Source organism: Lutra lutra, chromosome 8 (assembly GCF_902655055.1).
Source record: "Lutra lutra chromosome 8, mLutLut1.2, whole genome shotgun sequence".
Classification (NCBI taxonomy): domain Eukaryota; kingdom Metazoa; phylum Chordata; class Mammalia; order Carnivora; family Mustelidae; genus Lutra; species Lutra lutra.
Genome location: NC_062285.1, coordinates 93672204 through 93687435, shown reverse-complemented (window position 1 = coordinate 93687435; position 15232 = coordinate 93672204). Strand labels below are relative to the sequence as shown.

The window sequence follows — 15232 nt, the reverse complement described above, 5'->3', positions numbered from 1 at the left end:
TTTTAAGATTTTATATATTTATTTGACAGAGAAAGATAGGGAACACAAGCAGGAGAAAAGCAGAGGGTGAAGGAGAAGGAGGTTCCCTGCTGAGCAAGGAGCCCGAAGCAGGGCTTGATCCCAGGACCCTGGGGTCATGACCTGAGCCAAAGGCAGATGCTTAGAGATTGAGCCACCCAGATGCCCCTATATGACATGTTAATACAAACTGGCTTTCATGAGAAATTCAATCTATTTTCCAGACTCTATAGAGATTGTTTAGATGGGATAAGTGAAAGGTTAATTTGCAGCACAGCTTATGCACAGAGGACACATATTAAGGAAAGTTGAAACAACATTTTGAGCTTGGTGTGATTTTTGATCAGGTGGCAGCAATCTTCTGATAAAGGTAGCAGTAATACAAGTAACCAGCTTTTACAGAGGCCTTGCCAAGGTCTTTTCTATATATCTCCACGTTTATGAAGACAGAGGAGTGGACTGAAGTTCCCCAAGATCACCCAGGTAGCTGATAAGCAGCTCATGATAGATGATGCAGACGTTTGAACCTACATTTGTCTGTCTCCAAAGGCCACGATTTCCCTCCACATTACGCTGAATAGCGATGATGAATAGCGTGATGATCAAGTATTGGTATGAATGCAATCCATCCCCCAAAGTATCCTAGCTCTAATTCTCAAAGTGGAGAGCAATGCTGCTCTGGGGCAGCCCAAGAACAAACAGTGTACGTGGAACGGAGCCACGCTGCACAAAACTGGAAAGCTGATGTCTGTGATATGTGCCAAGAATAACAAAATGGCAGCAGCAAGGAAAAGACCATTGACTGATATTGCTGGGATACTTGCATTTTTTTTTTAAGATTTATTAATTTATTTGAGAGACAGAGGGAGAGAGAGTCCCAAGCAGACTCCATGCTGAGAATGGAGCTCCAGGTGGGGCCCAATCTCAGGACCCTGGGATTACAACCTGAGCTGAAACCAAGAGTTGGATGCTTAACCGACGGCACTCCCTTAGGATACTTGTTTCTTAAGGAGTGAGGGAACCCTTTGCAGAGGTGGCTGCTCTAGTTTTTGACTTGAACACTCATTTGGCAGTGGTAGGCTTGTCACAATGCTCAGGGAGTGCTGCAGCTGCGTAGGTTTCTCCCAATTTCATGAGACAGTGGTCAATAATAAGAAAGGTACTGTCATGTTCTGAGTGCTTTTCAAGGAGGGACAGGGTACCACTGGCCTGGGGATGAACATATTCGTTCCTGTAGTCCACATAATTTGTGACCCTATTGCTCTGTCTATAGTCTCGGCTACCACTGTGTCTGGTCCTACACCCAAAACAACTGAATCTTTGAACTCAATCTACCCTCATAACTACCCACTGAACTTATTGATTCCCTCATTTCTTCATTTCTTCAACACACACTCATTGAGTGCCTTCTACGCACCAAGAATGGGGTGGGGGGCATCACAGTTCCTCTCATATGGTGAGCATTCAAGAAATGAGAAAGGAAAAAGGGTGAAAGGATATGATCTTTGCCAGTTGACAAGTCTAGTGATGCTTGGGCTAATGACCAAACATCATCGAGGAACACATAAAATTATATTCAGCACATTGATAAATGTAGTCGGAGACACATGTACTATGTACATTACCCAGATTTTCATATATAAGAACATTATTGAAATTTAAAGTTAAAAATTAAAGACGCTAACATTCAATTATCTGGAAAATTGATATCTCCGGAAAGTCCAAGAGTAGCTGAAATTTTACAGTATCTAGGTTTGACACCCCCCACCCCCAGCTCTTAACTTCCCCTTCCTTTTCGGATGGAAGGGGGCAATAGCAATGATTGTTGAGTATCTGGCTTTATACTTCTCAGGATGAAAATGTAGATTTCTTACACTTGAAAATCTGGATCCCAAAGCCAAACTGTGCCACACAATAATTAGAGAATGAAGACGACTATTTAAATTAGCCACATTTAATAGTTTAAACGTGAATAGTTTCTTGGATTTGGTAAATATTTTCGTCTGGCTTTGGTTGTGGTAATTTGGTCCCTGGCAACTAATAGGTCCACGCACTCAGAATTTTTAGAGAAAAAAGAATAGATGCCTCATCAGCAATTCGTATGCTAAAAATACTATGTAAATTTGGACACATAAGATTTTCAACACGTATGCACATGAGCACATGCACACACACACACACACACACACACACACAAACTTTGTTAGCTCCTGAGCTCCATTCTTATTGCCCTCGATAAACAGAGGAGTTATAGTCATATAAAGGATATTTATAGTTGTGAGAATCTCTAAGTCTTTCAACATTGGATTGCTTTACGTGGTTGTGAGATGATGGTTTTGGGAGGAGGAAAGAAGGAAATTCCAAAATGTGAATGGTATTTAAACCTCTTAAATTTTTTCTTCAAAGGAGAAGAAAAAGAATAAAATTATGTTTTCCTTATTCAACAAGATGGCACGCAGAAGGGCTGTTGGGCAGCAAAGTAACTAAAAAGAATATAAAGATCCAGTGACTTGAGTCCCTTTCATGAAATATGCGAGTTTAAAAAAAATCCAATAACCATAAAACAACTTTTTCTTTGATGCTGAACAAAAAACAAGCTTGAAATTTAGTGCTGCTGAGCAAATGAATGAAAAATACAGATGTTTTTACCTCCAGCTCAACCCAGATTTGCCATGTGAACAGTCCCACGCTTAACTCTTTGTACGACTAACTAAATGTTTCCACGCATTAGTTAGCAGCAAAGGTTTAGAGTGAAACTTAAAAATACCTATTTTTCCTTCTTTAAAAAAAAAGAAATCTCTTAATGAATTGGGAAATTCAGCTGCGTCATGTCCCTTTTTTTGTCCTCCATGAATTTAAACGTTAAAATAACTTTACAATAATCCTTAATAATAACACATTAAGAACAAAATATGCTGTCTTTTCCTGGTACAGTACTCCACTTTGATTTTTTTCAAATTAACTAAGATTTTGATTGTCTTATTGAAAATGTAGGATGTTGATGTTACTTTAATTTTCCAAATTATCGACTCATAATACCAATTTTCCTGAAGGTTAAAAACAATATATTAAGGAAACACCACCTGCTACTTAGAGCTTCCACAGGAAATTTGCCTTTCCACTTTGTAATGTATTATTTGGGGGAGGAAATGACAACCTACTTCATTATCCAAAGCCTAGTATCCCAATAGCTGCAAAGCAGCAGACAAAAAGAAAGAAGGCCAGTGTCCACTTGCCCACTGACATTTCATGGAAATTAAAAATTCAGTAGGCGCAAGCAAAAAGCACATGTTGCAACATGCCAAGCTCCCCCAAACTCTCTCTTCTATTTCCATTAAAGCTAGGCTTGCCTGCCAGCCTGCCTGAGTGGGGCTAATTCCACGGAGGGGCACAGAGGGGCAGGCATGGGCCCTGGGCACATTTTTCAACCTTTTGTAAACAACCGCTTAAGGAATAAGGTGGTGGTCATGGCCATGCCCTTTAACCCGCCTCCAAGAGTGAGAGAGAACACATGGAGACTAGCTTTCCAAAGCTCAAAGCCCTTTTCTACAGTGTTATTTACAAACCAAACAAGGTTGAAGATAGATTACTTCCTACTGTCCGGCTCACAGGAAAGAAGCATTTCGTTCAGGTACAGTATACACATCAGGAAACAGAGGAGTTGCTGAAACCATCTCTTACAAGCATTCAACTATGTCGGGGTTTATAATAGATTTTGCTCTGAAAATAGCGCCTGTTAACTCAGCTTTTCTCGAGTGTGTCATCTCCTTCTTTTTTCCTCTCATCTATTTCCAACATTCATGATTTCCCTCTCTCCACAGTTCTTATCATCATATAAGAACAGCCTGCTCTTCCCGGCCATACACTATAGTTGGTTTGTCTGATCATTAGAGCAACCTATATCTTGGCACATTAGAAAAATTTGTTCAGTAATCAATCAGCGATTTTATCTGGGAAAGGGCAAACAACTCGTTTAACCAACTATTTTTGCCTAGTGAGCTGACCGACTATCCTGTTTAGTTATTTTTCCATTGGATTTTGTTTAAAATGCAGTGGAAATGGCTATTCATTGAGGAACTTAACATAAGGTACCTGAAGAACAGACATAAGGCTTATTCTGTTATCTACAGTGTGAACTGGCTGCTTAAATATGCGTGTCTTCAGGAAAGATCCAGTTGATAAGTTTGTTTTTTTTTTTTTTTAATTTTAAAAACAACGGTGAGTTAAAACAGGTCTTTGGAGATTGAAATTATTTTAGTTTGTGGTCAGGATGAACAATAGCTAGCAAAACAAAACCCTGTTTTTTAAAAAAGAAAGAAAGAGGAAGAGAGAAAGAAAGAAAGAAAGAAAGAAAGAGAAAGAAAGAAAGAAATATTCAAGATATGATTCTGAAATACAGGAATGGAAAGCATGAGGTAGTTTTGCTCCTGAGGGAAATGGTTCAACAAACTGGCCAAAGAAAACCCAGTCTTTCTCTGGGCAGCGGTTGTGAGAGCAGAGAAAGATAGGACTCGTCTACACAGTATCCAAGTACCTGTACAAAAATGTGGGGCCAATTCCCCAAGTAATTTGGTTCAGATTCTAAAAGCCTACTGCACACAGACCACGTCAAAATGGTGGGAAAATTAGAAAGCAGAAATCTCGAAGTAAATGAAAAGGAATTGGATTGTTTGGTTTGAAGAAGGCAAGGATGTCAGTGACTTCAGAGCTGTCTCGAGGATAAATATGTAAAACAGAGACACATAACCAGACTTTATCTTCTGTGAGGGCACTCTAGGAAGCATTCGTACTAACTTAGTGAAGGGGTGTCCGGGGTGGAAACCACAAAGAACTAAAGGAGCTATGAGATCTCGGGAAAGTCTCCCAAACTCTCTAGGTTTCCATATCGCCATCTCAAAGCAGGGGTGGGGGTGGGGGGGTGTCACTGACAGAGTTTGCAATTCCAGGACACATAAAGAAATGCTTGTGTCCTTGCCCTCTTCAAAACTGAAACAATTACCAATTTTGTCTAGAACCCGGCCACTTAAAAGGGAAGGATTGTCTTTTGCAATGTACTTTAAACATCTGGCAGCACAAATGAACACCCAACAGAGGTAAAATAAGAAATCAAAAAGGCAGTCTGCGGTAAAGTAGAGATTCATCTCCAGAAAGTTGCGATCCTTTCCTAGAACAGATCGTAGATCACAGAATTAAATTTCAGAAAACGCTCTTGGTTTCCCTACGACGAAGGGAGGAAATTCAGTTCCTACAAGTGGAGCCATTAGTAGGCACCTGTGGCTATCCCACTCTGAGGGAGAAAGGGGACATTTTGTGAAAACCATCCGGGGCTCGAACTCAAGCTGGTTTGAAAATGGTGTTAAGTCGTACTTTTAAAACGAGTGACAAAACTCCCATGTGTTCAAAGAAAGCCATAAAACACTGCCACTCCTCCTCCCTTTACAAAAAAAAAAAGGACCATCCAGGCCTTTTTTTCCTAGGAGTCTGCTAGAACATATCATCCCAGGGATGGGACGCTTGAACAGCAGGAGGACCCCTGCTCATGCCACATGTCACCACGACAATGGCCACACAGAAGAGTAAATGCAGGAAAACTCCCCTCCACCCTCCCCTTTCCTTGAACGAACACAGGGCTGCTTCTGGAATTAAAAGTTGCATTTTTTTCCCCCTCACACCTCCCTCGGAGCCCAGTGTGTGAGACAGCTGAAGGAGCTTCTTGCCCAAAGTTTCATGGGACAATGGGGGTGTTTCAGGGCTTCCTGCTGCTGGTGGTGATCCTGCTAACCCCTCCTTTGTGATTTTAGCAGTTAACAAGACTGTAAAGCAGCATCCAAACTGATTGAATGCAGGTTTAAAGGGCAAAAGAAAAAAAAAGTGGTTGTTTAATGATTAAACAGCTTTTTTTTTTTTTATGGCTAAACACTGAAGTTGTTTTATTTTAATGCGTAAATCAGTGCACAGGCAGGATGCAAACTGCCTTTGGGTGGAAACAGAGCCTCACCGCACTGTGGCGCTTGGAGGGGGGAGTGGGGGAAATTGCTGTGATGACTTTAAAAACTCAAATTTGTCAACTAGCCTTGAAGGCCTGGGCTCCACCCCTCCTCTCGCCTCCCAGGAATTAATTCTATAGAGACAAAGTTAAACACATAATTTGTAAAACTATTGAGAAGTCAACTCCTTGTTCCACAGTAACCCGGGTAGTTGTCAAAAGCAGATAAATCTTCAGCCCGAGTAGGAAGCCCCACACTGTTTTGAAAACAATTCCTAGGCTTTGCCCCTGGAGAAGCGGATTGAACGCACAGGCCGGAGGCCCAACTGGGCTCGCTGGCACTCACGGCTTTTAAGGACTAAGTTAACACTTCACAAAAATCAGCGGCCTCCCTAGTAAACACGATGATTTAGTAGAGGTTTTGATCATCTGGGGTTGGTGTCCCTGAGAAGACAGGTTTGATTTCTTTCGCTCTAAGCAGGGTGGGTGTTGAGAACAGTGGCTGTGCCTTAAGAGGTCCCTAGGACTTGGTAACAAGTACATTATCTATCCTCTGTAATTTCTTCCCAAAATAGACTTAATGGAAAGAGGATGCCTAAATACACCCCTTCTCAAAGGAAGCATGCCCCCATACAACAGAAGCAGTCATTCTGGAAACAGCTTTCTGGCTCTGTAGTCAATAGCTCTATTTTCTCCCCTTTCCACTTCCTTCCTTCTCCTAGGGAAGAACGTGTGTGCGGACACACGCACACATTCACACATTCACATCTCAGCGCACACGACTGAGAATGCCCCCGAGATCGGCAGCCTTACTCCTCACTGAAACTCTGGTCATTACTTGATGCCATTTAACCTGAAAACTTTATAATGCTTCTCATTTGAGGTCCTTTTCTCTCCAGACCTGATGGGGAAGAAACATTAGTTAATTAGCCTTGGGTTAAACTTGGTTCAGGGAGCAATTACTAAGCACCCCATGCTGAAGCCTGTATCAGACACAGAGACAAACAGGAGAAGTGTTCACAAGAATCAAGGAGCAGCGAGCAGAACACCGTGCTAGAGGTACAGGTGGCCTCCAGAGCAGGATCAGAATTCCAGCCTCCAGATGGCTGATTAGCATCGATCCTAAGCACACACCTCAACCGTGAGTCAGACTCCTTCCCAAGCCCTCAGGAATGAGACTTCCTGGCTCTACCTACGGTGTTTTCCTTAGCTATCTTTCATAAGCTAGAACGTTTCCTCCTGCTTGAGGCCAACCAAATCCTTATTAGAATAGAAACAGTCCAAAAGTTGAGTTGGATGTTTTGTTTTGTTTTTTTTTTTTCAAATTTGGTAGTAAATGTTTCCCCTTGAGTGATAAACGGTTAAAAAATGGTGGTTAGGGTCTCAGGCACGGGGGAGAAAAGCCTACCTAAAATGTAGCACGTTCACAATGGAAATTTTAGGGAAAAAAAATACTTCTGAGCTATTTATAATTGAAAGAGTTACATAAAAGTTTGTAAGTAATATCTTTAAAATTCATCTTGGAATTTGATGTTTGAGGAATACCAGGGTTTAATAAAAGACAGTGAATGGAAATTCTTAAGAAGGGTCTGAATGGGAGCTTCTGGGCATTTTCAAGGGCTGGAGATTAATGGCATTCTTTCTTTATTCTATTAAATTTTACCTCAAAACATATGGTTTCTCTTTCCTCTGATACATGTATTGCCAGGGCCACTCTAGCAATACGACAAAATGGTGGAAGAGGCATGGGAGGAAATGAGAAGACATGTTCTGAAGAGCTGGAAAGAGTTGGAAGAGTGAAGGAAAGGGCAAGTCAAATGGATATTTGTATGAAAATATGTGTGAGACGACTATCTCGAGAAGATGCAAAGGTAGGAAGAATTTCTGAGCCACCCAGCACCCTATCTAGTCCAACAGCATAGTTCCTGCTATCCAGAAGGACTTCCAGCGAGTGTGTGTCGGGGCTGGGGGTGGGGAAGCTGAAGCAGGACAGAGGGCAAGTGGAACTTGTAACCCCAAGGCACTTACAAAATTTGAGTGCCTATCCTGTATCCAATTCGTAGCCCAGAAATTAACAATATTGTAGAAGTTGGAGACTATCTTCAGACACAGCAAAAAGAAGAATGAGATTAGATGCAAGTCAGATGAAATTATATTCAAATCATTTTATACTTTAATTTGAAGTGGGTTCATTTAAAAAGAAGTTTCACGACATGAAGGAGCATAGGAAATAGGGAAAGCTTCCACTGCGCAGAGTCAACCAAGACAAAACAGACCTCCATTACAGCGAAAGGTACTTAAGTTAGCGTTAAGTAGTATCCTTCTCAAGACAGGCTGGGGTAGGAGTTGGGGAAAGCTTTCTTACTTGGGAGTGTAAAAGTTTGGCATCTCTCATCACACAAACTCTAGGACTCCCATTTGAAGCCGTAAAATGGCTTCATTGAACATACCGTCCTGGGTTCTCACTGGATACTGGAACCTACAGGAGTAGTTTGATCCTCAGCATCTCTAACACTTTCTGTTTGGTCCAGTGCCAAATCTGGCAAGCGGAGCCCAATACTGTACCCGCTTAATCCTTAAAAGCCTGAGAACTGACAGTGAATTGTGCGTAATATAGGTAAGAGTGTTCCTTCATCAAAGAATCCTCCTGCTTCCCTTTCCTACCCCCCCCCACCACCCTTGCCTGCCCATAATCTTCAGAACAACATAATCTTCAGAACATCAACTTATATAAATGATAAAAACAGAGCTGCTCTGCTTTGGGAGTGGGAAAGGACCCAGAGCTCTTAGTCCTTCAGGAACCTTCTTATAAGTACAGCCATAGGGATATTTTCGCTTCTCTTTTACTTGGCTGATTTACCCTATTCACCAATTAAATCAGACAGAGGAACAAGTCACCCTTCCTTGGGGCACACCAATTAGTGGCGAAAAGCAGTTGCACCTGGTTTCCAATTTTGTGACACCAAAGAGAGAGTCACATCTTTCCCAAGGCCAAGTGGTTAGCAGTAGGAGAACTGGATCTAAAATACACATTTTCAACAAATCTTCCACATTTTCCTTACCCTTTTCCCTCTCCCTGTAATTTCCTATTATATTTTAGTAGGCTCTTGTTGTTTTTCAGGAATTGGCAAATCCCCCAAACTCATATTCTCTAAACTGGGAATCCAGGAAATATTTTGCTCAGGTTTGGAGATGTCTCTTGAAACTGTATTGCTATCTAGAGGCAAGAGTTTCCTGTGCATATCCTCATACCAAAGGTTAGCTCCCTCTCCAACTTTTACCAAGGATTCATTTTTCTCACTTGGCTGTTTTCACACGAAAAACCCCCCAAACCCAAAATGGTTTAGTGTCTTTGAGGAAGTTGCCATGTCAACTCAAATTAGGAAAAAACCAGGTCTCATCAGGATGTGACTATCGGTGATGTGTTGGCTCACTTCATCCTCAAAGTGAACGATTTTCTCCTAAGCTTCATCTTCTAGGAGCAAGCATTCAACCTCGTGCCTGAAAAAAGTGGCAAACCTCTCAATGTCACGGACTCCAGAGTCCGTCTTTGGTCACTAAAAACTCACGTTGCCCGAGGTCCATTGTGTTCTTTTTAAGCAGCCTCGAATCCTCTATGGGTTGAGGTAAAGTAGGATAATATTCAATAAAGACACAAATAAACAGAGAACAGGTGTGAACACGACCTGGTGAAATTTTTTTGTTCTATTTTGTCACTTACATACATATTTAACCACCTATTGGATTCCATGACTTATCTTTGAGTGATGCTGATGGGCTCTCTGACATTTTCATTCTCATCAATCTCATGGCAAGTAATAAACATGTTATACTTTTCCACATTGTGCTCTACAGTTCCCGAAATGGGAAAATAGAAGATTTACATAAATCTTCCAGAATAGTTGCACTTGACTTTGAAACAATGCTTAGTTTCTGTTTCTTAGATTCTATTTCATCTGCAAAGATCTGAGCTGGAAACACCTGCCCTTGCTCACTAATTACAACTTCACCTAGGTTGCAAACTTACTCTTGCTTCTAACGCCTGGAATTAACAGAGGATTAGATACCTGCCTTCTGCAATCATGCTTAAGGCTCCTTCACTGTCACCCGCTCTTAGGAAAGTCAGACAAAAGTGGAAGAAGAAAAGTACACATTTTTATTTATTTATTTATTTATTTACTACCACCTTCATCATTTTAGGAGATATCTTGCCTAACTCACTTTAGCTTTCTTTTGACCCGGGAACTCATGGGCAACTGCTGTGTTTTCTTCAGTGAAGACTGTCTTATGTATCATTTAACAAGCACCCACAAATGCCTAATGTATACATCAGTGTGAATAATGCAGACTTGTTATCATCCCTCCCAAGGTGCCAGTCTATATATTTCTCTCTTAAACTTTTGGGATTTAGCAAGGCTATGCTGCATAATGTTCCCAAGGAGAAGTGCCCGTGACGTCTGGGAGTCTGATAAATATTCTTATCTGATATTGTTCCATTTTCTGTGGGAAAGTTCTATCAGATGAAACAAGACTGTGTAGACCCCCCATTCCCTTTTTCATCTCGATGCTTTATCAGAATGGTACCCCTTCCCTACTGCAGAAACACGTTTTCACCTCTAGAAGTGCTTTGAAAGTCATGGTCAACCCACCGGTATCTCTTGCTTTACAGTGTCACTGACATCACTCCTAAAAATCGGGATTGCTGCTGGGAAATGGATGCGACAACTCTTATATATTTAATAAAAATGGATAACACTGTTGCCTCTTCAACAGTCTCTTCCTTGCCTTCTTGGAACATTTGTGGTAGAACGTTACAAAGTTATATACACTTGACATGGACTATTTTCACTCTCTAGCCTCCTGATACTTGTCAAGGCGGCCATCTTGATCTTCCCCTTCCCCCAAAGGTGGATTTTATTTCTTTTCTTAAAAGCCCAGGAAAAATGTGCTCAGGTGTTTTTAAATTAAAAGAAGGTGAAAATTACACTTTTGATGCTTTCAAAGTCATTTTTCTTATTCAGATCATTACTGCATACAAATCGGTTGAAAATAAAACATTTGACATTTTCCAGGCGTCCTGCATTCTTTGAGGGGGATCTCGCAGACTGCGTGTTGAAGCATTTCCCAGGTTCAAAGTTAATTAACTGCTCCACCCCATTTTCTCACCAGCCCTGCTTAGCTTTCCCACGTGTACATTCCACTTTACTACACAAGTTTGACCTTTCTTTATAAGCCCTTCTATCACAAACCCAAATGGATGTCTGATTTCCCTCCAGATGGGCACTGCCTTTAATTCATCTGCAAATACTTTGAGGTATTCTTACGAAAATGGAGTCAGGGAAGCGAAAGCAGCATATTTCAAATCTTCTAGGCATATTTCTTCACGTTGCTTAAATTGTATTGCTGCCTCTGAAGGACATTTCACAATGTATCTAGACACTCTTTTACGGGTAGGGCTTTGGGTAAATGATTTAGAAAACCAAAGTTTAAAAAGCCTCCTCTGAGCGGAAAAGGGGTTATTTTACTTCGACTTATCAGAACTGGATGTTTTCTGTGACTAAATTTCTAGATAATTATGTATTTTTAGGAAGTACTGAAAACTTGCCTTTCTTTCCTTCAATCTGTCCGTAAGTGTAGAGTAAACATTTGTATTCAGTACTGAAGAGACACACCAAAGTGGTTCTTGTCTTTGCCAAGAAGCTTCAAGTCTCTATCAGAGAGACGAGATACACATTTGAAAAACAGCTAGAGATACACACAAATTAAAGCCCAAACCCATATGTTTAGATTGTTTATGTCTCTGACTTCACACTCCAGGAGACCCCTGGCCCTCTTCACTCACTACTCCTGTATCTCCCACCCATCCCCTCTGTGATTTCTTTCCTTCACTCCCTTCCTCCCTTCTGCCCGTTTTATGTGTTAGCCATGAAGTGACACTTACAGACCCTGCTCAGTACTAAGTTGCACTTATTAGTTACGATACTGTTACCCTCTCGCTCATGCGGAAAAACCTCTGATTACCCAGAACTGCTCATCTGACTGATCCATTCGCTCCTTCATGCACACATTCATTCATTAAACGAATGTTATCTTACAAAGCTCTGTGTTGGACAACATGAAGCTAGCAAGAGTCTGCCCGGGTTTTGCCTGTCTCTCCGCAGTCCTAGTTTGTGTTTGTCACTTCTCCGAGAGCCATCAAATACTGGGCAAAAGCTGAACTTCTCAGCAGCTCCCCATTCCAGGGATCCGGCTGCCATTCACACTGTGATGGGATCCCCAACATGATGGCGTCAGGGGCATGCGACTTAGGCTATAGGGCTTCTCAAATATCTCTGCCTGCTTTTTCTTTGCCTTCTCTCTCTTCCCTTGGTTTGTTATCACTTAGTGTCCCCTGGCCTCAGCTTGGGGCCCCTTGCTTTCCTCTTCCTTCTCTACTCCTCCCTTGGTGCACCCACTTGGATTCAATTAGCACCTACATTCACGTGTGCCCCAGAACCCCATCTCCAGCCAGAACTTTATACCCTCTCTTCAGCCCCGTGTTTCTCAATGCCTACAAAATACGTCAAGTGGATATTTCACTGCCATCTAAAACAAACATATCAAAACCAGATTTTATTATCTCTCTTCCCAAAGCTGCCTACGTTGGTTGTCTCTCCATTAGCAGCAGAAACGCGGGTGTCCCCAATGCCCAGGTCCATCTTCCACCAGCCTCCTCTTCCCACCCACTGCCCCCCTTGACCCTGCACCCTCCCATCAAGTCCTCCGTAAGCCCTACTCATGCTTTTGCTGTATGATTTCCTCAGACCCAACCTCTCACCACTATTTCCCCAGCCCAAGAACTATTCCAGATATTAGCTGTCTCCAAGTAAAAATATACATCCATATTAATACACTCAAAGAAGTGATAAACAGGAAAGCTTTCTCGGGGCATCCTGCACACACTCAAAGAGATCAGGAACGGTTCCTGTCACATGTTTTCTAGTGATTTATAGAGCATAAAAGAAATGCTTCAAGCTGGAGTTATATGAATATTTATTAGGTTTTTCTATTTACTTAATTCAATAGTTGTTTAATTGTTATGCTCCCAAGGAGGCAATAGCCTAACAGGCACATTAGAAATGGATGGAACAAAATGGAGACCTGGCAGATTTAATAATGGCATTCCATGTGTCTATATCAGAAGATGTACCCGAAGTCAGTACATCATGCTGTCAGGAAACTCTGCCTCTCGTTTATCTTCAAGTTTCTCATTTCTTCATTTGTATCCCCTTTCACATTAAAAAAAAAAAAATTTTTTTTGCATTATTCTTCTACCCCCTTGAGATGAATTGAAGTATAACTATCAGTTAACTGGATAGGAGAACAAGCTGACTGAAACTTGTCACTTCCCCCGTCTCTAGCATTCACTTGGCCGAGCTTTGGAAAACTTCATTGTTCACTGCACTCCCTTATTTTTCTATGTGGGACTTGTCCACGGTTGTGAGCTTAGCATAAAAGGCTCTTCTTTCCTGTTAAGGAAGAGAGCATCATACTCCTCTTAGAACCGTGGGACTCTCACTTCTCGGGGAAGTTCTCAGTGGGTGGCTTATCTAAGTCTCTCAGCAACCCCTCTCCCCTTCTCCCTCATTACCTCAGTGTAGGCCATTTAGATGCTTATTAAAGTCATCTCTAAAGTCGTCTCCAGAGGGAAGAGGAAAAGCAACACTGAAATAAATCATCTATATGGATTTTGCCAATTTGCTTCTATTAGGAATCTATTAATAGAATGTTGGGAGTTTTCAGGAAACTCAGCTGGGCTTAATCCCAAATTGCACAGTTTAAACAGAGAGAGTACCTCCCTCCACCAACCAAAACATGGAAGTCAAGGCAGATATTCCAAAGTGCATGTAAGAAAACTGCGAGAATCAATAGAAATAATGAGAATAAATGTGAAGCAGGGAATAACATGTCATTTACAGACTGTAGAGGGCTAACAGAGGTAGCTAAGGGAAAAGGCCAGTGGACTAAGGGACGTGTTCTACTGGATGATACCAAAGAGACAATGGAGGTGAAGTATCTTATGAACATTTGTTTTGCGAAATTAAACGACGCAAGAGCCAACATCAGGGTTTCTACAAAAAGGTTAATCCGTGCAAGGGTGCCTGAAGTCCATCCAGTGAACCCCCTTCTCCCCCAGCTGTCCTGCCAGGCATGGCACTGTGCCAGCTGAGAGTAGGTGACGTTCTCTCATTTCCACAAGGTGCTTCATGGAGCTGCAGTAAAACTGCATCCCGGGGGTCCACCTAGAACCTACGAATGAGTAACTCAGTGTGTTAAAGTGATCTGAAGGACATCTGACATGTCCTCCTGCTGGAGATAGCCATGGGTGAGCCGTGCAGAAATAACCGGAGAAATTCTTCAGAGTGAAAATGAGGTCAAGAGCTATCCTGGACTCCTCCAATGTCAAGTAAGTGATTCCTTTTGAGATTGTTTCCCCATGATGTTTTCTTCTTAGAGCTGGTTCTTGGAGGTAGCACATGGCAATGGCATGAATGCCTCAGAGGGCTCTAGTGATGGAACAGCATGATGGGGGGAGGAGGAGAGCATGCTCTCGAGGAAAGGGTAAGCAGAGTTATTTCAAATTCTTAACCCTGTGCTCAGTCGTACGCTCCATAACTAGAAGGAAATGACCTGATGTAGGAGAGAAGCACCAAGAGAGGGAGAGGGGGAGGGAGCTAACATTCATCAGAGCACTGATTATATACCGAGAACGTTATAAGTGTCATCAATTTTGGCAAAGAGCCTGTGAGATGGGTCCCATTAACCCCACCTGACAGATGAGGAAACTGTAGTTCACAGAAGTCAGGTGCTGTGGCTGGGGTCAAACAGCTAGTGAGTCACACTGGCCCAGATGTCAACCCAGGTCTGACTACAAAGCCCATATTCTTTCAATTACACCATGCAGCTTACTAAAAGGCTGAACAGTATGCCTGAGGAGTAAAAGTTAAAGGAAGTTCTATAACTCATGCTTGACAAAAAAGACTGAAAAGTGATATAGCGTTTTTGAAGTAACGTCTAGAAAGGACAGGGCTAAAGGATGGTAACCAGCTGTTTTCAAACTTGTTCTGAAGACATAAGAATAGGAAATGGACTTCAAGTGCAACATGAAGGAAAGCTTCCTTACCAGAAGGGTTGTGTGGAGGGGAGTTGAGGCTAAACACCACTGTGGAATCGTCTTCCTGTGCAGAA

The 15232-nt window shown here is 41.9% G+C and overlaps 1 protein-coding gene across 3 annotated transcripts in view; it reads right to left on the bottom strand.

The window, feature by feature from the left end:
* The window catches only part of HMGA2 (high mobility group AT-hook 2), a 141582-nt gene that overhangs the window by 40442 nt on the left and 85908 nt on the right, over positions 1-15232 (bottom strand). The window contains exon 4 of one of the 3 annotated variants that reach the window (XM_047742626.1): positions 13049-13271. The exons of the other annotated variants lie outside the window; for them this stretch is intronic. Coding sequence (XP_047598582.1) covers positions 13260-13271 — 12 coding nt within the window. The 3' untranslated portion in view covers positions 13049-13259. Of the gene's footprint in view, positions 1-13048; positions 13272-15232 lie in introns of those variants that run through there. 3 annotated transcript variants of the gene reach the window in all.